Source organism: Calonectris borealis, chromosome 2, assembly GCF_964195595.1.
Source record: "Calonectris borealis chromosome 2, bCalBor7.hap1.2, whole genome shotgun sequence".
In the NCBI taxonomy this organism is placed as follows: Eukaryota; Metazoa; Chordata; class Aves; order Procellariiformes; family Procellariidae; genus Calonectris; species Calonectris borealis.
Window position 1 is genome coordinate 57,995,088 of NC_134313.1, and position 21,928 is coordinate 58,017,015.

The window sequence follows — 21,928 nt, forward strand, 5'->3', positions numbered from 1 at the left end:
TAGTTACAAATTGGGAGGGGAATGTCTGAACGTTGAATTGAGTTGCTTGGTGAGCTTGGATGGGCAAATTTGAAGGTGATTCAGCCCTCTTACAAATTTTTCAGGCAGCCGCTGAACAGTTTTTATGTTACCGAAATAGTAAACGGAACACCAAGAGCCATTTCCTCAAATGCTGTACCTAGTTGATGTGCATATAGTTGAGCCACTGGCTTCATTTAATAAAAGAAAATTACTTTGTTGGGATTTGTAGGCAATCTGTAATATGAAACTATAAAGTTTGGTTTGGATTATCAATTCCAGACTGGCAGGAAGATTTTGGATATCTTCTATGTGGGGACAGGGATATAAAGTCTTTTTTTCTTCATATTTAGTAAGTGACACTACCAAGTCTCTATTTTGATATTGTGGCCCCTAATGGTAGGATTTGACAACAGAAGAGACAGGGTGCTGGAGTATGAAAAGAAACTTGTGTCAAACGGCAATTCAGGTCAAAGATTATTTCCTCGTCATACAATTATTTTGAAAGTTTCAGCTGCTACAGATATATGTGGGGAAGGTTCACTTAGAAAAAGAACTTGGTTTGGAAAGAATCACACAGAATTGTTTATTCAGTATTTTGCTGCCAAACTGTACTAAAAACCAACATTTGTCAGAGTGCTGTTGCCTAACGTGTTTACTGAACTATGAAAGCCTCAGGTTATTTATGTATTTAGTCTGAAAATTGAATTTAGTTTCTCTGATCACTGTATTGCACAAGGGTGATGAATGATATTTAACCAGATTGTTATGCTGGTGGGTGTGCATATGGCCTATAGAGATAACAGCCCCTGCAATCGATACTCATCATCATTGACAATATGAGAGGTACAGTGACTTGTAAGTTACTTCCTTAACACTTATCCCTTACTTAATTTTTCAAGTTCAGGGCCAATTATCGGAATTCCTAAGCAGATATTATTCACACAGATTTTTACTGTATTTTAAATAGGAATTTATCTGTGTGAAGAGTAGTACGTCAAGTGGATTTTTATGCTGCATGTATATTTTGAAATAGAGTGGGTAGGAAAAGGATGGCAGCGTGCAGATGTTAAAAGGTCTCCTAGGTGTCCAGAAAATAAACTCTGACCATTTGAGTTACCAAAATCAGATACTGCCCTTGGTAAAATTCCATGGGCATTAAAGCAGGACTTGCAATTTTTCTTTGTTTTACTTCGGCTTTATTTAGCTCCTCCCTGTTGAGGTTTCACAGGCTGGGGAGATCTGCTAAGTTTGCTCTGGGTTCCTACTTCGTTGGCGGGGGAGGATGATGAGTGGTGACCACTACCCATCTGTGGCACCACAGTAGGAATTTTCCCATGGGAAACCGGGGCCCTTGTTTCTTTTCCTCACCTGAAAAATGAAGTGGTGAACATGGAAGTGATCGTACTTAAGTGTCTGTGGTGGTGCTCAGCTGGAAATCAGCAAGCCAGTGACAGGGAGAGGTCATTAAGGTGAACTGGGATGGTGGGAGTGAAGAGATGGGAGAACATACCATGGAGTGTGAGATAATACGCTTTCTTATCACTTACAGGGCATCTGGCAGGGTAGGTTTACCTGCTGGTCTGTGTTATGCCTTGGTCAAGAGGATCGTATGATTCAATGATCAGTAGAGAGCAAATAGTGGCATGATCCTTGTTTGGGCAGTAGTAAAGTCCCACAGCTATAGATCTCCTAAAAATGAACAAAAAAAACCCTCCCTCTGAGGCGTACAACATTGTTGATACTTTGCAGGTTTGGGTGGTTTTTTCCTTTCATGGTACATTAATACAGTGATTTATGTGTGGGATCTGGGCATCCGTTTGCAGCTACCACTCACTGTCACGCAGGGCTGCTGAGGTAGGAGATGCCCGTGTTTCCAAGGGAAGGTGCTCAGGCACTCTTCTTCTTTCCATCCCTGTCTGTCCCACTTGTCTTGTTCTTGTAACTCCATCATGGTGTCCTCTTTCCCATCTTACCCAGGCTCTTGGTTCCCAACACCCTTGAGCAATTTAGCCAGTGCTCCTTTCTCCTGTCCTTCTGTCCCAGTATGGCCAAGTGGACCGTTTCCTTCTCTCTTAGTACCAGGAGTCACCAGGTGGTGCTATTTCCCAATTAAATGCCCTCCTTTGCATTGCAGCACAGTCCAGCCCTTGTACAAGGGTTTTGTGTTTGGTTTTGTGATGGAGCTTGCTTTGGTGGGCAGCTGCGTCACACAGCAAGGGGGTCTTGCTTCTTGCCATGTGTTCAGTCTTGAGTCAGCTTTTTTGAAGCAAAGTTGTTCCCTGTGACTTAATCAGCCAGTGCCTTGTTTGACGTTGAGGTCCCAAAAAGGCTGGACTGCTTCTACACAGCTTGTAACCACACTGTTGCACTCAAAAGCCACTTCACTGTAGTGTAAAGCACGAGCAAGTCTCTCTGAGGATGTCCTCAGGCTTTGCACTGTTGGGTCCCCCCCATCCAGTGGGGGGGGGTTTTGCTCATTTGTTGGCATCTGCTGCTACTCCAAAGGAGATCTGTGTGTGTGTGAGACTGCTCCCTGAGAGGTGCTCCTCTTGATTCTCCTTTCATCCTCTCATCTTATTACTCAGCTAGATTGATACCATCTTATTTGCAGCTGCTTTTTGTAGACATCATGCTCTTACTTGGAACTGTAGAGGCTGTTCAAAACAAGGAATCCAGCATCTTAAGCGAATCACCAATGCCCCCAAAAGCCACAATTTGAGATGAAGGAATGCAAATAAACACCAGGTTCACATCTTTGTCACCAGGCTAAGCAGTTCTTCCTCCACAGCCGTACATACCACATGCTGTCAAGGGCATAAGAAATTGATTGAGATTCTGCTCTTTGATTTCAATTTAAAATCCTCCATTCCTCTCAGCAGTTCAGCTACTGCTCTGAATTTGATAACTTCTGTGGAAAGGGGAAAGAAATGTGTAAGAAATGACACAGAGAATTAGCTGGAAATTTGATGTCGGGAAGCAGTTTCTAAATGATATTAATAATGATTGAAGGCTGTTATCTTTGCCGTACACTCTCATGCTAGCATGGCAGTGTGGTTAGCTTGCACTTTGTATGGTAAGATGCAGTGATTAAACATATCTATTTGAATTAGAGTATGGGTTTGGGGTTTTTTTTTGACCAAAAAAAATTTGCTAAAGTTGGGCATTCTGGGGCTAGGTTGGCTACAGTGTTAATGTGTTAAAAATTAACTAAAAATGGCTAAGCTGGGCATTCTGGGGCTAGGTTGGCTGCAGTGTTAATTTGTTGTTGTTTTTTTTTAATCTATTCTACAGTGCTGCTGTTCTTGAGTCATGTTGCAAAGAAACTGAGGTAGCTGGAGTACTGACCCACAGGCTATGTTTTCTACATCAGTCGCATTTCTGTTTTGCCTTATGGTTTTATTTATTTATTTTTATTCTAATAGAGTTATTTTAAAGAAGGAAGCTTTGAAGGAAGCTGCTTTGTTCTCCCTTTCCCTCCACAGCCCCCTGTTTCATAAGTAAAGATCGCTTTATAATTCCCCTGCCAACTTTACACACAAAAAAGAGTTGGCAGGTCGCAGAAGAGCAGCACGGTCTGTAAGCGTTGGGTGAGTAAATGTACAGCAGCCACGTGGGCCACTTTTTGATTTCTTGGGTAGCAGATAGTTTAACTGACTGCTAATCCTGCCACCCGCTGCTAATGCGGTATAAAACAAGGATTTGTTCCTTACAGCTGATTTAATGCCATGTCAGTCACTGGACTACGTACAAAGGAAAGATAGTTCCCTTTCTGACTAGGTCACCTTTACAGCACCGTTTTGCTTTCTTTCAAGGTGATAATAATGTTCCTTCTCTTGAGTCCCCACATTTGGAGAAGCCGTTGCACGCTTGGAGTCAAATCTTCACTGAAGTTAGTGGAGTGCCTTCTAGCTGCCAGATGAAAGAGAGCACTTTGGGTGAATCCATTTGAAAACCAAGTTTGGGGAAGAAAGAGGAGGAAAGCTACAGCTGGTCCACTCATCCTGAAGTTCTTCACAGGCTGCAGCTGTGACTCTCGATGCCTTCAACTCAGCATGAGAAGCTTGAGATTGCAGCCCTAGTTATGAGAGCAGGATAATGCCAAGTATCTTGGAAACACGCTAGGAGAGACTTTGGTTTCATATAATATTACATATACAAAGATATGAGTGTCTCTAGGAAAGTGAATTTATTGTTAACATTAGCTACTATACAAACATTAGCTGCTCTTCAGCCTCTCTCATCTCTGGCCAGGCACATCGCTTTGATAGGATGATAAAGTACTTTTGGCCATCTATGCTTGCTTTTGTACTTTATAGTTTGGTGAGGCCATGGTGTTGCTTGGGGTCTCTGACAAAAGTAGATAGATGGAGAGATCGTAACTAATATTGCAGTCCGGGGGTGGGGGAGGGCTGGAAATACTCTTTTTTTCTATGAGAGTGGAAGGGATGCAGCAAAGTATTAAAGAAGGTGCATCTGAAACTTGGGCATTAGGGTTTTTTGTCTCTAAAAGGTTAGTGGGCTGGAATCCGGTGGAGAGCAATGGACCTGTCACAGTGAATACAGGCAAACTTATTAATTCCAGAGAAGCCTACAAAATGGCAGGACTGCGTTCCCTGGCTCCAAGTACGGCAGATAGCAGAGCAGCTACGCGTGCCTGAGTTTAATGCCACAGGAGGATGTGTGCAGGATGCATGTGAAAGCAAGCCACAGGCTGAATAATCACAACTGGTAAGGGAGCCAAAACCTGGCAGCAGGCGTTTGGCTTCGGTGGCCGTTTGGGAACGGGAGGGGTGGACAGGGCTGCGGACGCATCCAGCTCTGAGGTGAAGCAGATGGGCAGTCACTGTACGCATTTTGCTAACTGGTGTGGACAAAAGGAAGACAAATCGAGAGAAGGGATCAGATGATATTTTACACATTCAGAGACCAGCAGCCAGAGCCCTGGCCAGCAGATATTCTTCTGTTTTAAAATAGCCATTAGGAATATACAGATGGTATTGAAGACGCATATAAATACCAAACAAATGAACTCGGCACTTGACTATCTCTCAAGGCACTTAGATGATTCTTTGTCACTGTATACTGTCTGAACACTTTACAACTTTCACTGATTTAAATCCTCATAATGCTGTTACATGGTAAAATCAAGTAATTATTATTTTCATTTAACAGCTAGTGAGCTGAGAATGATAGAGCCAAGAATTCCTGTGCCAAATGCAGTCCTTGCAACACTAGGAGTAAGGATTGTGTTCTAATATAACAGGATTGACCTGGTTGGGGGTAGAAAAATGTCTCTGAAAACAGGCGATGCACTTCCTACGTGTAGAGGGAATTAGAGTTAATCTAATTCTAATGCACACCAGAGGAAAAAGCCTTATTCTGTAGCTAATTCGTGCTCCACAACACCAGCATTGGCCTGAAATTACACTAGCAATTAGAAATGATGTGTAGGGTGTTTTACTGTGGGAGAATTGACACAGACCACTCTAACTTTATGGGAGTAATATACCGACTGACTTAAACTCACAATACGTGGTAATATTTTAAAGAAGGGCATGCAACAAACAAATGCAGACAGGAATGTTCTCGTCAGGTTCACATGTGGACAGATGACCAAAAGAACTGTGGTGGTTCCTACTGAAGAAGTGAAACACTGCTGAATAATCCTCCCCCTAAAAACACAGTTGCATCGACATCCGTGTGTTTGTGCTGGGATCTTGGGGAACTCCGTTCCGGTATTCAATGGGAGCATTGCTGTTCATCTGGCAAGTACCCTTCACTCGGGAAAGTGCATGATAGCACATGGACAGTTCTGGAGGCCAACTCTGGTTCCCGTTCTTCCCTTTCAAAAATTTGCTTTGCGAGTGAGTACATCCCAGGCCTTTGCAGAAACTCCTTGTACATCACTGGTGGCATACGGCCGTGTCTGATGTCGTTTGGAGCTCTTGTTGCAGAAGTCCATTGCCAGGCTTGGACAAGCTCTTCAGAGTACCAGAGATAATGAATAAAGTCAGACAATTAAAGGTGGTGGTGGTGGGGTAGGGAGGAAGAACACAACAGACCTCTCGTTTGGTAGTGGGCCTGGCTGGGATTTGAAAAATCGTGCTGCCGCTTTGGGAAGCAGGCGTGCCCCTGGGCCAGCTCCGCAGCTCTGGAGGGGGCATCCCAGCAAACCAACAGGAAAAGGATCTTCTCTGAGAATCGTGTTGCTCACAGGGGAGATAATCTATTTCTCATTGCACAGGGCTGTAGTGAAAATTGGAATTTACAAAAATTATGTCTGTCCTGAATGAGATGTGTATTCTTTTGACCGCAGAAGCGAGGCTTCAGAGCACCTCAGCCTGCATCCCGCGCGTTTGGGCTGAAGCCTCAGGCAGTGTCAGTCTAAGGGCTGTTCTTGTGGTTTCATCTGTGCGCTGTGCAGTGGTGGGATTTGCTCACTTGATACGTCTTGCAGATGGAAAAACTGAATACAGCGAGAAGCTGTTTGCACTTCTTCCTAGACACCACTCCGCAGTGCATGGCTGCGTTTTCGCTGGGACAAGCCTGACACTTGGCAGATTGAGTTTAGTCCCAGGGGTGTCTCTGAACCCAGGTCTCCTGAAGGGTATTTCTCCATACAGCAGTGTCTTCAGACAAGTAAGTGATACCCAAATACAGGGAAGGATGAAGGATGTGTTTAAGGCTAGCAAAAGTTTTTTGGGTAGAGTGATTCTTGGGTTAAAATACTGCCCTTGGAAACCTTTATCGGGAGTCTATTGTGCATACCTCTTCCTTGTATGTTCATACAGTTGATAAAAATCCAAAGCCAGTTTCACATGCTCTTCAAGCCGCCTGCCACAGCCTTCCAGAGCAGCTGTAACTGGATTAGTAAGACATGGAAAGTATTGCAATGCTGCCTGCATCTGATCGTCTGAGTAATGATTAAAATGTTAATGGCAGGCATAGAGGACTAAAGCAGGCTGCAAATTGCGAAGATTTATTTTGTTGTTCAGCTCGTTGCTTTTTTACCTCCAAATGGAATTTAAAAGATAGCCGTAATCCTGTACTCAGCCTTACCACATCACATGCCTTTGGGTTAAGGACTGGCATCTCCGAAAGCATCGAAGATGCAGGTTGGATATCTCAGTGCTTCATGCCAGGCCTTGCCCGAAGGGTGACATTCCTCCTAGATAGCAGGCTTGACCGGAGCTGAGCATACATTTCTGCAAAAGCCCAGCGATACTTTACGATGCAGGCCTAGCGATTTGTTTGATGATAGCTAATAAAATGCTAACCATCTAGCAGCGCTGCGATGTGATTACACTGCTGTGAATTTTCAAATTCCATCAAAGTCCTGCTGAGGATAATGGAAATGGGCCAGGGGGATTCAGCTGTAAATCAAAAACTAGAGCGTGGCCAATTCTGACAGTGGAAAGAACGGCTATTTTAACGTGCAGAAGCTGAACTGCCAAGTCAAAACCAGCTGCGCTTTACAGAGCTACTAGAATGAAAGGTCTCTCTGCATCTGCATTTTTTTGTGAGACTCATTGATTATTTTTCTTCCCCTGAAGTTTAAACCGTGTCTTTCTACCTCAGATTTGCCTGGCCAGTTGCCAAGATTTTGAATGCCTGTTTTTTGGTATTTAAGATATCAAATGTAGTGATGATAAAGGACAGTTTTCTCCTTTTTGGTAACTCCATACCAACTGAGATGTTTTCATCTGTACATCTTAATTACTTCAACAATGAAAGTTCTGCACTGGGCAAGGCAAGGACCTCTCCTTCCTATCTGCTGTAGCACTGGCAGGAGTCAAATCGGTGTAACAAAGAGGAGAATTTAGCTTGGGAAGTCTTGAGCATAAACTGTCTCCTCTGTTATTTTTCAGTTAGTAATGAACCAGCCAAGCAGCTTGTCCGGTGGCATGAATATGTGACAGGGAGCCAGGAATTGTTGCTTCTCTCAGCCAGCTTCCTCTCTGAGCAGACCCTCTTCCAGGAGAGTGGGACAGCTTTTTGACTGTACCCTTGTTCTGTATGTTTGATCAAGCCTTTTTTTCCACGCCCCCCCTCCTCTGTGTCTGAAGGATGACAGAGGGTGGCATTATCTCACTGGAAGGTGCACTGGGAAGACCATTGGTGGGCCAAATCTGACCACGGTTGTTTCTGGTGCGTGCACTTATTGCACCTCTTGATGCTAACCTGTTGTGAGAAGGCTTCAAAATAGCTTGCTGGTAGGTTCCCGTATTGTCTTCCGCCTACAACCCGGGCTTTCATTGGTGTGAGCAGCTTTGTAGTTCCAGCTGTATGCATGGCGAAGCAGCTATGCCGCGGGAGGCTGCCTGGGGGTTACGCTAAATCAGCCCTGGCTGCGTCGGTCGCACTCTTTTTCTCTCGGTCAGGGATCCTCAGAGGGAGGGCCGAGCTATCAAAGGCTCGTGGTGCCTTTGCAGTTAGGGTGGTTAGCAGGTAAGCTTTTGGGGAGCCCGGCAAAAGGGGCTCTGAGGGGCAGGTGCATTCCCGCTGTGAGGTGCAGGGGAGTCCTGCCGAGTTCGGTGGAAGCCACGTAAGCCATGGGGTCGGTTTCTTGCTTACGGGGAAGGATACAGGGTTGTCACTTCCAAGTCTTTCTCATATTATTGTTGAAATATTATTGGCTTTACCTGCTTTTCTGGAGCACTTGGTAGTAATACAGGTTGTTAGGGTATGATCATTCTTCTTCCGATATGTAAGACAAAATGCATGTTAAACCCAGACAGTTTTAATGAGACCTCGGCCCGTAGATCATGTCTCAATGAATCTTGGGTATTACGAGAAATGCTTTGGAGGGACAGACATTTTTAATTTGTAAAAATGTATACAAACTGAAACACCATGGATTGAATTTTGGCTTTGTCTAAGCTGATGGGAAAACTTCCATCCTTCCAAAGGAGCCGTGTGTGGCATCCCTGTTTTATAAAGATCAGTTCTCCTTTATTCCTCAGTGCAGATTTTTGTGGCACCCGTCTCTAGGGTATCTCAACCTTCTTTTAAAGCTGAAATGGGAAGTTAGTCATGAGATCTGTGGTGGTTGCAAGCCAGATGTTCTTTTTTTTCTTACTTTGCAAGTGGGAGGACAGAAGGCAGTTTCTTCAGTATGTTCATTCTTAGTATGCCATTTCCTCCTGTGACATGCCATCTAGTATTCTTGTTTTATTTGCATTTCCAAATTCCTAGAGTAATAAAAGGATTTTTGCATGGTTTATCTAATTTTACATATATTTTAAAAGCGCTCTGTGTTAACATAGCGCAGAAAGATTCTGCGTAGCCAAGAATAAAATAGCTGTTGCAGCAGTGTGCATAATTATAGGGCTGCTGTTTAGTCATCAGTCACGATATGTGTGGATTTTTTTATGAATTCAAAATTTATTCCATTTCAGATGTAAAAAGAATTTACAGAAGAGCTTAGTTTGCTCAGCCCAATAGGACTTGACCCCTCTGAATCTATTAAAAGCTATTATAATATCAAGACTAAAGACTAACGTCCTAACCAGGGATGTGTTTACAGGGTAGTATAGGACCATTCAGTTAGGAAAAACGCTTGGAGGACTGAGCCCTATGGTTGTGCAAAGATATAAATGAGACATCCAGATTTAAATTAAAGAGCTAAATTTTTCTGCATCAGTTTTTTCTGCCAGGATGCACACATCTGGAACAGTGGATGTGCTGCCTATTTGTAATGGGAAAATGGTTTTCCTTTTTAATATATTGCTCATATTGAACTTCTGCTTGCCTTTTTTTTTTTTTAATCTTCCTCCATGCTGCTGCAAATCAGCCAGAAGAAATCAGCAGCTCAGTTGTTTGCCTGCAAATTAATTGCCAGCATCCTGTAATTCTGCTGGCTTGAAATACAGTCTCATCTCCTTTACAGTAAAGAGAGCTAAGAAGAGCCAAGCGGGGTGGTTCTCTGCGAGCAGGAGTGTGGGTGGAAGCATTGGTTTTTGTGGCATGCTGCTCTCCATTCTGGTGCTCTTAAAATCCTCGTGCCTAAATCGGCGGGTAAAGGATTTTAGAGGAATAGAGAATGTCTTTTCAGGGTTAAAGGGTCACAGTCAGGAATTGGTCATGCTTGCATTGGTTCCTTGTATTTATCAGAAATATCTGATATGGCTTCAGATTTCCGTATCTGGTTTGGATGACCAGTGAGAGATTCTGAAGCTGTAGATACTTCTTCTGGTGAACTAATAGCGGTTCCCTTACTGTGGATAACACTTCTACTCCTTTCCTTCCTCCCCACCCTCCACTCACCCCTTTTGCTTATCTCGGTACAATGCAGTTTATAACTGATATTTTGTAAGTGTGCTATGAGGCTTGTGAAGAAGGAAGGAGAAAAGCAAAACACGCAGTTGGTCCCATGAGTGATTCATCAAATGCATCATGAACACCTGGATTCAGAATAATTATTTTATATTTATTCCTTTCTTGCCACTCCTTTCATGGAGTGGTATGCTCTTGATCATGATGAGTCAATTAGTATAGTGCTGAAGCCCTTGGATTTCCTATGGATAAGGATTTTTGTGAAGAATTGCAGGACCTGTTCCTTAAAGTGCGACATAACTCCTGAGGACATGTTCTCAGTGTCTGAAACTTGTCCAATCCACTCAACTCAATACCGCTGTGACCTTTTACATAAGCCGAAATGTTATTCCTTGGTGTATATTTGATGTTGTATGTACACCAACATGGAGTAAAACAAAAAAGTAAAACAGATTAGAGGGTGTAAAAAGCTGGCAAAAAGCAGAACTTTGAGAACTGAAAAAATAAGTCATCTGCATGCCTGAATGTTACCCAGGCATGTGGCTTGACAAGTCTGTTATAATCCTTTGAAGAAAAAGGAACAAAACAAAGATGATCATCCCCATCAGATGTTAGAAAAATGGATGTATGTAGAGGAAGACCATACAGAAAAGGACAAAGCAGATGGTAGCAGGAAAGCTTTGTACAGCCTTAGCAAGGAGGTTTAATTTCAATGCATTGCCGAGAGGTGAATGCCTTTGCTACTTTTTTGAAGCAACCGTGCTTTCCTTGACTTCTGCCAGATCGACCTGAAAGACAGTTCCCTATTGTCAGTAAAGGATAAGGTCTGATTAGCAGTAAAAGATTTCTACTAAGTTTTCAAGTTGTTGTATAATGTTCATACACCATGATTTGCTTTGCTTTCAGGCAGGGGTGCGTCTTCTTGGACGGGTGCGAGTACGGTAACATGGACTGAAAACTAAGTCGTTTTAAATCCCACGATGGAATGATAATCACTGCCTTAAGTAGGAAGCTTTTTCTTTTTTACTTCCTTCCCCTCTGTGCTCTAATTATACGCGGGTAGCCAGCCGTTTGTGTCCTCCAGCCAACGAAGCAGAAGCTGGGAGTGCTTGTTTCAACTGAACCCCTTGGTGCAATAAATTGCCTGGCTCCTGGAAAGCACCGGCCGCTGGCTGCAACAGTGGTCGTCCTGAAGACAGGTTCATTTGTGGTCCAAGTCCGTTGGTTTCACTGGAGTTACACCAGGGGTAAATTTAGGCCTCTCGGTAGTCCAAGCAGACCCGGGAGCAAAGTGTAAGAATGCTTTTAAGCTATTTGAGGGCTATCACTGTGCCTGGCACGGGCTTAAGTTTAGGCATGCTTGTTGCGAGAGATGCAAGGGCAATAGAAACTTTTAAAGTTCATTGAACATTAGCATGAAACGTAAGATCCACGAACTGCAAGATGAAGAGGTAGGAGCTTCCAGGAAAATGAGCTAAGCTTTAATCCGCGCTTGTGGATGTCGTGTCCCTGCCAGAGACCGGGCTCCTCTTGCTCAGGAGCTGTAATTGCAGTTGCCCTTCTGAGTGAGCTGTCAAGGGAGCTGAAGGAAGTGCACGAAATTAAAGCATCGTTGGGTCATGGGCGTCAATGTCTAGTTTCAAACACAGTGGCAGAAACTCTGTCCCCACAAGAGGGAAATGTAATTCCTCACACCCAGCGGGTGGTAGTTCTGGTTTCTCTGCGACTGGAATAATATAGAATCATATAGAAGAAAAATCTGGAATAATAATTAGATCCTCGGCACAGAGGACCTTTTTGGGTTTTTTTGTTTTTTTTTTTAATGTGTTCTGCCATCCTGGTCTAGTAATTATACAGAGATGTCAGCTGGAATCGATAATGAAGGCAAAATTTGGGAATAGCAACAGGATGTGTTGCTGCTATTGATCAAAGGCTACGGGGCTGGTTTTAAACACAGCTTCTCTCCTTGATGTTTTTTTGCTATTGATTGAACACAGTAGATAAACAACCATATGTGCAGCATGAGCATTTACTATGGCTTTTAAGCTGACTAAGGACAGCTTTGAATTAAATATGAGAGTTTAAATGATGGTTTTCTAATAAGTGCTGTTTATAAAGACTTCGTTTGCAGTGGCAGTACAGTTTCCTTTAAACATGGTGAAAGGAAATATTAACTACAACCATTCTGTTTCTTTCATATTCAAAAAGAAGATAAAATATTGCAGGAAAGGCAAAGGCTTCTTTTTTTTAATATATAGTTATGTGTGTAGTGCTCTCAACAAACTGTATTCTCTTGTCTTGGCACTTTTCGAGAAGTTTATGTAAATTAGTCAAGTGTCTTAAAATGTGGATACAAAAGAAACTACCAGGTGCAATCTGGGAGTTCTGCAATCACTTCCAATGAATTTAATAGAAAACTTCCCATTGACTTTTTAATGAGTTAGATTGGACCCTGGACTGTCATTGTTAATGTCTCGGAAAGGTCAGGATCGATTTCCTGGCATCCTTTTTGTCTCTAAAGAGACTCTTTGCAATTCTATGGGAGACATGGTGGTATTGCTATTCGTCTTCCTTGATAATCCTCTGTATAATTTATGTTCTTCTACCTACGATGCAAGGCTTCATGGAATAGCAGAGACAAACTGAAAAATGCAGCTTTTTGGGGAAGTTCATACCTTAAATGCCTAAAATAGTATTTCTGAGTAATGTCAAGCTTTTCTCCTCCCGCCGCCCCAGATTTTATTTTGAATTTTATTCTAATACTGTACTGCTGTTATTTTTCCTCACTGATTTGGGGGAGGGGTGGGGTAGGGCAAAAAAAGACTGTTCCTGCAAATGGAAGCAGCCTGCCACATTGCAGTGTAGAGAGCAAGTTGTGTTGCATTTGAAGTAATGCTGTTTCACCGCAGTCCAGTAACACAGCCTGCACAGGGATAGTTGCACATCTCTGGGGATCCAACTCTTTGGATTCCTGCCTTTTCAAAACCACCTGAAACCTCTGCAAAGTTTCCACCAAGCAGGCTTGTTTGTCTTGCCATGGAAAGGTTCGTTCTACTGTTAGTGCTGCCAGTGGTGTTAGTAATCTGTTTTGGAAGCATGCTTGGGCTGCCCTTGCAACAGGTCTGGATGAAATTGTTTCTCTGGTTTTGCTGGGTAATGCACCATGTGTTTGAAAGCGCAGGATTTTCTTGTACAAGTAAATAGTTATGCTTGAAGTACTGCAGTCCTTGAAACAGGAATATAAAATCCACCCAAAAAAATACAAGGCTTGGAGAGAAGGGAGAGTTGGGAAGGGGACCAGGGAGTTCCCTTCACAATGCTGACATTTGAAAAGGATAATCCATGTGCTCGCTTTTCTTTTGACATGTTTAACCTGCCTCACTTGCCACTAGAGAGGATTTGATCTCACAAATTAATATTTGACCATTTCTTCAGATGAAGTATTGATATCTAGGGTCACCTGAACTCACTCTCATGCTCTCCTTTATTTTCAGGATACTGGGGTTGGGAAATCGAGCATCGTTTGTCGATTTGTCCAGGACCACTTTGATCACAATATTAGTCCCACTATTGGGTAAGTACCACGCATAGTAACTTTTTTCTTCTATATATTTTTTAACTCACTGCCCTCTGCTGTGCTCCTTTCTTTTCCTTACTTTCAAGGCTCTGAATACTGTATATCATTTTTTCTCCTGTTTCTCAATCTCACTGAACCCATTAGTCTCCTTTAATGTCTTTCAGCTCATGCTACATGTTTAGAGAGTCTGGGGCTGCCCCAAACCAGGTCTGCTCTGCTCTCCCTGTTCTGGGAATACAGAGGGGGCTTCAACTTAACTGTATTGCAGCATAATCTGTTATGGAGAGGCTGACAGAGCTCTGCCGTTCTCCTCCTGTGAACGGTGTCTCTTGAAATCGCCTCTTCCGTGGAGCTGTCCAGAACCATGCTGTATTGACTTGTGTTGGGCATAGCCATGACTTCCAGCTGTTCTGTTCTGTTTTGTTGTTCTTCACCCATCTTACACCAAGAGATTCTTAGATGTCTTACTTGGCTGGTGTCCTTTTCTTTTTGTCTTGTCACGAGCTTCCCACTTTACATTGTGTTTTGGTCATAGGACTTAGGATTAAAATCACTTTAGTTCCCACTGGTCAATGAGGTATCAAATCTGATCCTTGGAGGTTGAAGAACCAAAACCCCGCAAAGGAGCTGTGATCTGCACAATGACCAGGACACCCTGTGGCTGAGTAAGGGCAGGAGAACCGTGGGGAGCCCTTTAAGTACCTACTTTGTGTGTCCTGCCAGGCTGGGCTGGAAGATGGACAATGTCTGTTCCCAGATGCGGACATCCTTTCATCTAGGTTTAGGACATGTTACGTTATCCTGTCTTTCTCAAAATAGGGACAATGCAATTTAAACTAAGTATAATTAATTCACACCTGTTCTTCTTTAAAAACTGCCAAGCTTCAGAAGCCTATTAGTCCTTTAGTTGATTTTAATTCTAAATTTTTTTCTTTTGACGTCTTAGGGACAAATCTGCTACGTCCAACGTTATCTGGAAAATTTTGAAAATTCTTGATCTTGTATCGAAAAGGAAGCTAATATGTAATGTTCACAAAGGAGTAATTTGGGTGGGAAGGGCTGATCTGGCTTGTGTGTTAGAGCTGTGAAGGATTGGTATGGATTGCTGTATGTTGTTCAGAGGGTTAGACGGTGTCTTCCAAAGCTCTGCCTTTTGATGTATGGAGGAGTCTGAGCTGGAAGTTGCAAGTTGAAATTCCAGGACATCCTGAATGTAATGAGTAGAGAAAAATGGACAGAGAGAAAGGAAGCATTGAATGAATAACATTAGTGACTGAAGGACACTTGTTTGCAGTGAAGGAATTGATGGGAACTTGAGTGGTTCTTTACTTCTAAATCATCATCAGCCTTTTTCTCCAAGTAGTTGTTGTTGCTAAGTGAATGTCTTCTGCTCAAATGGAAAAAAAAATCCCTTTAATTTTCATAATTATGATAGCAGAAGGAAAATATTTTTCTATTTGAGGGTTAAAATGTGAAGGCTAGCTTGCACGCAGGTGTTATTACTTGTCTGTATAGATAAGGGGCTTTTTTTTTATTTTCTTCCAAATTAATCTGATGTTTTAAATATACAATCCTTGCAATCTACAGTAGCTGCTGCGGCTCTAAAGTTCCTGTTTTTGAAGCTGTGAAATGTTGCTTAATGCTTTGAGAAGGAGAGTGACAACTGAAAGCACACACCCTGAAAATAACCATAGAAAATGCTGCATTTTTTTTCCTTATTTAATATTTTTATAAGCAATGCAGCATTATTAAATTCGAGCAGTTCGCAGATGGCTGTAGAGGAGATCTCTGGTATATCATTCTCAGGAAATGTTTTGATCAGTCATATGTCGTTTGATGTCATTCGGTGCTTTTGTAATGACAGTGCATTGTATCAAACGCATCTTTATGAGCCAGGAAAAAAGTTACCACAACAGAAATTGGTCAGCAGTGTCCAGATAGGATGGAGGAAAAAAGAGATCTACCAGTGTTTGGCAGTCTCTCCTAGCCAGCTTTCAATTGAAATGCTGTAATTTAGAAAAAGCCTATAAATTTGTAACCCTCTTTCCTAAAAGAAGAAAACTCACACTGTGAAAACGTAGACAAATCGTATTTCCTACAAAAAATACAAGAAGCCACGAAGATTTCTTCATCTGAGTTGAAAGGGGGAAGAACTTGTTTCTATTTGTGCATTCCAGCAGGTGACTTTTCTGTTACCTGGTGATGCAGTCTCTTACGTTTAACTGAAAAGTTGCACATTTGTTACCTGGTATGATGCTGGCTGATGTCTTTTTCTCAGGTCCGTATCACCGAGAAGATGGAGCTAGCTAGCAGCAGAAGCTACGTGTGAGCGGCAGGAGCATTTGTGTTCCTGGGCCCATGCACAAATGCCCTCTGAACCTCAGAGGCTTTTCCCCTCTTTTAAAATACATATATAGGTATCATATATTTTAACTGAGAAAAGGGAGACTTTCACTTCTGTAGGCATTTTATCAAGGTTTTGGAGATTCCCTGTGTGCAGCCTAACCCAGCAGAACTGGCTAAGGTCTATAGGTTGCACATTCAGAGTGTCGGTCATGTTACAAATTTCTGCTGCTTCCTTCTTTTCAGAGCATCCTTCATGACTAAAACTGTGCCTTGTGGGAATGAGCTTCATAAATTTCTGATCTGGGACACAGCTGGTCAGGAACGGGTGAGTATTACTTTGCAGTATGTCTTTGTTATCCCGGTCTCTTTTAATTTTTTAATTTTTTCTAAACCTTTTGTCTTCAGAAGACTTTGTAAGTATAAACGTACTGAATCTTTGCAAGGCTCTGTGAAGCAGGTGGTCAGCAGTCACCAAGTATATAGGTTCTCATTTCACAGGTGGGGAAAATGCAGAGGCAGGCTGACCATACCCCTTACCTAAAAAAAAAAAAAAAAAAAGCCTTGTGTGAATTGTCAGCCACTTTCCTCAAGACAGCCCAGGCAGTGCCCAAGCAGTCTCCAGCTGCCCTCTGGTTTCTTCAGGTTTACGTGTGGCAGCTTTTGTTGGCTGCCATTTGACTTCCAGCACATGGGCTGGCAGGTGGTCTGAGCTTAGGTGGTGACTCAGGGGTTGTCCTGAGGTGGGACATTGAATATGGGCACGGGTTGTGTCTGCTGTTACTATTTTGGAAATCAGGACCAGCAACCTGAACCACTTCGGGTTTTCGTCTTGATTTTTCAAGTGTGTGAAGTGACTTGCTCAAATTAAGGAGCTTTTCCTTTGACTTTTCAAAAAAGCCATAACGGAGTTTGTGGGCGTTAGTTCATATTGACTGTTTGTGAGTTCTCTTAATATATGCCCACATTTATCTTGAGACGTTTGAAAGAAATGGAAAAACCCATGCACACTTTTTAAAGTATCTTCAGACTTTCTTGTGAAATTGCACTGTTCCTGTTCATAGAAAAATGTAGCTATGCTCGTGTTAGGTTTGGGTAAAATGAGATGTTTCTATCAGGACTGACATTACAGCCTGTATATCCCACTGTATTCTCCATACCTTGTATGTGAATTGCGGGCAATGAAGATTTTTGCTGTTAAGTGCAGGAAATGCTTGTCCTTTTACTTACAATGCACAGCATGATGTAAAGTGGCCCCGATGAAATCCGTTGACTCTTAGCAATTCAGTACGTTATTTATGATGGGAAAACGGATCTTGAAAAACATATTTGAAGTATAGCATAATTCCCTCCCTTGAATCTTGTTTGTTCCATTTCTGCATGGTCTGGAGCTCATAACTGACTAATTATTGCAAGAGGTACCAAAGGTTCAGTTTTCTTTCCCGTGCTTATTCTCTCTCTCTCTCTCCCCTCCGCTGCTCCACTCTGCTTTCTTTTTTTTTTCCTTTTAGCACACAAAACTCAGTTCTTGACATTTAGATATGAGTATTAATCTATTTTCCCACATAGTCTTAAGATTCTTAAGCTTTTTTTAAAAGTAGGTGAATATTAATAAAGTCGTATTTACTGAACTAAATGATGCCTCATTTGAGGGAGGAAATCTGTGACTGAGCTCTGACTCTTGGACACAAAATCCATCCTTCCCATCTAGTCCCTTATGTTTCCTCTCAAATTTTTTTTTGAAGTTCATCATTTTTCAAACATCTGCTTTCCTTTTTTTTTGCGTCCAACTATGATGAGCAGTGACCACCACAAACCTTGTTAAATCACTCAGAATCTATTACAGATATGTTATGTTACAGGTTTTCACATGTAATCGTGAATTATAACCTCTTTAGGCCAGGGACTATCTTTTTCTTCTGTGTTTGCATAGTACATTCCCAATCCTTCACTAGGACTCTAGGAAACTGGGGTGATACAGTAAACAAAGTTGATGAGTGTTGACTGCTAGCTACCAAGGCAGACAAGTTTCCCAAGGTCCATACTGTTCCAGGTCGTTCTCTGTCCTAGAATAGCCCCATTTTACAGCTAAACGCATGACGCTTCTCAATAGTTTATTCACTTTAATTTGTACCTGGGATTTTGGTTACTTTGTCTTGTGTTGCTCCTTCTGATTTGCTATTCAAGAACAAATGTCTCCCCCTTTTAATTTCTTTCTCGTTATCCTCTGAACAACAGTGATGACCCAAAGCTTCCAGCCTACCCCAACCCCTGGGCCTATTGCTATTTTTCATAGTGTACTAATAAATGTCTTCCGAGTGGTGTTTCTGCTCTGAGAGCTGTTGTCCTTCCCTTGTTCTTTGTGATTTTTGTTGAGGTTTTATGTTCCACTGCTAAAGTCTGGAAGTTTCATCAACACCCCTATTGTCTGTACTGCTGATAGCAGTGTTTAGGACTTCCTGCTCTTTCAACATTGCCTTCGTTTGGCTTCGTTCTCCTAAACGCAAGGCCAAGCGTAGGACTTGCGTGTGCTTATTCTGGAGTCGGGGCACTCTGTGCTTCCCCAGCTGTGCCAGCTGTTGCTGTGTCTACATGCTGATGCGGTGCCTTCACAGCAGAAGAACCCCGGGTAAGATTTAACTGAAGCCTTACTTACACCATGAAAGTTAAGCTCAAATCTTAACTGTGGTAGAGTGGGCAGGCGGAAACAACAGCAGCAGCACTTCTGTGCTCCTCGTTCATGAGTTTCTCCTTTTTCAGAAGTTTTCTCATCCTTTTTCTTGAGTTTCTCTGGGCAACAAACTGGGAAACTGCCAGCTTGGAGAGTGTAGAGAAACCACTCCTAAATATCTTCGTCGCAAGCCCTTATTTAAGCAATGCTCTGCGAGAACCAGTGTGCCTCCTGGCCGCCTTCAGTCAGCTGGGAGAAACTGGAAATTCATGTGGCTGCTTCTGAAAAGGAGCCATCTCCTGGGTGCTCAGAGAGGCGAGCTGGCAGCACTCAGCACCCCCTTGAGGCATTAAATCAACTTTCAGATAGCCACTTGTAACGTTGCAAGCCTTTGGAAATGCTGGTCATGGTTGGATTTAAAAGCTTGTTGAAGAACCTTAAACCTTAATATATTGGCCAGCCAGTCAGAGGTTGGTCATGGAGAACAGATAACATCTGATTCGTATGCATAACAGATACAATATTTTATTTCTTTTGTGTCAGGAAGCTCGGAACTGTAGGCAGAGCAGTGAAGGAACCAGAATTGCCATTTTGTGGGAAATAACGAGCAAACGTCACTTCTGCAGAATGACGATAATGCAGCAGAAAATGGAGATCAAAAGCGTTTCTATCATAGCCTTGGTGGGAGCGAATGCTCAGCATGCTTCCCAGAGGAGACCCTGGAGAGGGGTATGTGGCTCTCCAGCAGCTCTCGCTGTGGAAAATTCACATTGTACTTGATTACAAAAGGAGAGAGCTGCTTAATCCTTTTATCTTTTTTTTTCTTTTCCCTTTTTTGGGTAGGGAGAACCTTAAACTGGCAGCACACTTCACAAAATCCCCCTACTTTTCTCAGTACCAGTGGCTAAGTACTGGTCTCTGCAGACCCGGTTGCTTTGTGTTGGTGTGCTATCAGACAAGCTCACTTTATTCTGTTTCTCAGAGTCACTTTCCCTCCCCACCAGTATTTTCCAAATGTCACTTTTTTCCCCATCTCACGTTTTCCCCGTCAGCTTTAAATTGTTGCCGTGGACTTCAGGACTTAAATGCACGACAATTATGTTATTGTTAGCAAAGATTCCCTCCCATAAGAAGAGTCTCTTGACAAGTTAGTTAATGATGTTTTTATTAGCATATATTTTGGTTCATGGTGCCCTAAGTAGCTTCTAATTACAATGCTTTGTCTGAATACTTTGGGTGGCTGCCAGCTTTCCATTTTGCCAGCTGAGGAATATTGTAGCAAATAGTTAGGGAGCCTGAGGGCTGTGTTTCTAGGGCAGGAAAATTTATCTCTGTCCTTTTTAAATTTACTGTGTTGAACTGTGGGATTTTTAATTTTGTTTAATGGAAGGAGCCTCAATTACTTGAGCCCAATTTAAACCTTGATAGGAATTACCCTGAGTTGTGGGCTTTTTTCCCCCCCGCCCCCAACTGCTCCATTTCCAGGAGCTGACTGATGAGAGATCTACAGTGCTTTATAACCCCCTCTTTTCTGAGTGACAGTAGTTGTCCTGGTGATTCAGAGACAGTGTCACAAGGTAGGGGGTGAAAATCCTCCTTAAGAGGAGGACTTGTCCTTGCCGCGGTCTTGACTGGGATGTTTCCCCTAAGCTAAGCAACCTAATCACTGAGCTTATGGATGCTTCCTCTGAAACTAGGCTATCCTGAGAGGAGTTAACACCAACTGTCAATGACTTGAATTACTTCTGCAGTCAAGATGTGGCCTGAATTTTGCTCTCCAGTTTTATATAGGTGACTGTGATGGTAGCCCACAACTCAGTCAGTGTGGAGGTGGTTCCTTGTATGTGGTGTAAGGACCTCCCTGCAGTGAGCTACTGCTTGCATGCTGCAGAGGTCAACAGGTGGTTTGGTAGGATGTGCATTTGTGAGAGCACAAGCGGAATTAGAGCTAGTAAGCGAGTATGTTATTATTACTATTTTTAGAGTGAGCGTAAAGCATGGTAAATCATTTAAGAGATGCATGTGCATGTGTTTTTTCTTAAGCTTTGACAAACATGTAGCATGTGTAGCTTGAGAGTGGAGCCGTGGTTTCGGTGTAGTGTCTTTTGCATCCTTTGTTTAATGACTGTAAACTTCAGAAGGGCTAAGCACAGGTCATTTCTGTGATGTTGCAAAAGTTTGTTTTCTGCTTATTTAAAATATCTTCAAAAGATTATCCTAAAATGTTGGAATTTTTCCTCTTCACTGTAAGAATTCTTATATATTTGAAAAAAATGCTCATTCTTTTATATATATCTTTTTCAACTTAAATAGTAAAAAATACCTGTAGGTTGGAGTCAGACAGATCTTTCCTGATATATTCAGCTTGCAAATCCTGAGAACTGGAATCTCAGCCTTCAATCATGTAGGGAAAACTAGTCAAGGTTATAAAATGCTAAATGGTATCTGATAGTGGCTTTCATGCATAACATTCTTCCATTTGCTCTTTGCCAGCTGAGAATGTCAGGAATTTTGTATCCCTCCCTGTGCCACTTCTTGTGCAAGGAGCTTATGTGTCAGGATAGTCTGTTTGACACTTCTGGTTTTTGCCTTTGCTTCTCTCCACACCCCGATTTTCTGTTTGTTGGCAGCCGCTGCCTCGAAGGTGACAGGAACGGGGCATGTAAATGTCCAGACTTGGGCAAGTAGAGGCTCCCAAGCTGTGGAATAGATACTGTTCATGGTGCACGGACCGCTTCAATGAGCTTGTGCAACGCAGACGTAGTGGTGGCAACCTCTGGCTCTTCCCCCGTGGGTGCTTAACCTGATCCACAGAAGCAGTTAAGGCAGCTCTCCTAAACTGGCTGGTAGTAACGTGTTTCTGGCACTGGTCTACCATGCTCTTCACCACGAGAACCTCAGCGGTTCGGGTTGTAGGAACAGGGGCCAAAGCGTGAGGAGCAATGTGCTTCAGGTGGGTTTTGGACAGGACTGAAGGGGTTTGTGGCAGGAAGGGCCAAGGACAGGAGAAACAGGACACCCAAAATCACCTGCAGAGGGGC

At 42.7% G+C, this 21,928-nt stretch overlaps 1 protein-coding gene across 3 annotated transcripts in view; it reads left to right on the forward strand.

The window, feature by feature from the left end:
* Nucleotides 1–21,928, forward strand: part of RAB31 (RAB31, member RAS oncogene family) — a 71,883-nt gene that overhangs the window by 13,395 nt on the left and 36,560 nt on the right. For all 3 annotated transcript variants that reach the window (XM_075142095.1, XM_075142093.1, XM_075142094.1), the window contains exons 2-3: nt 13,791–13,870; nt 16,463–16,544. In XM_075142095.1, the coding sequence (XP_074998196.1) occupies nt 13,791–13,870; nt 16,463–16,544 (162 nt within the window). The remainder of the gene's footprint in view (nt 1–13,790; nt 13,871–16,462; nt 16,545–21,928) is intronic.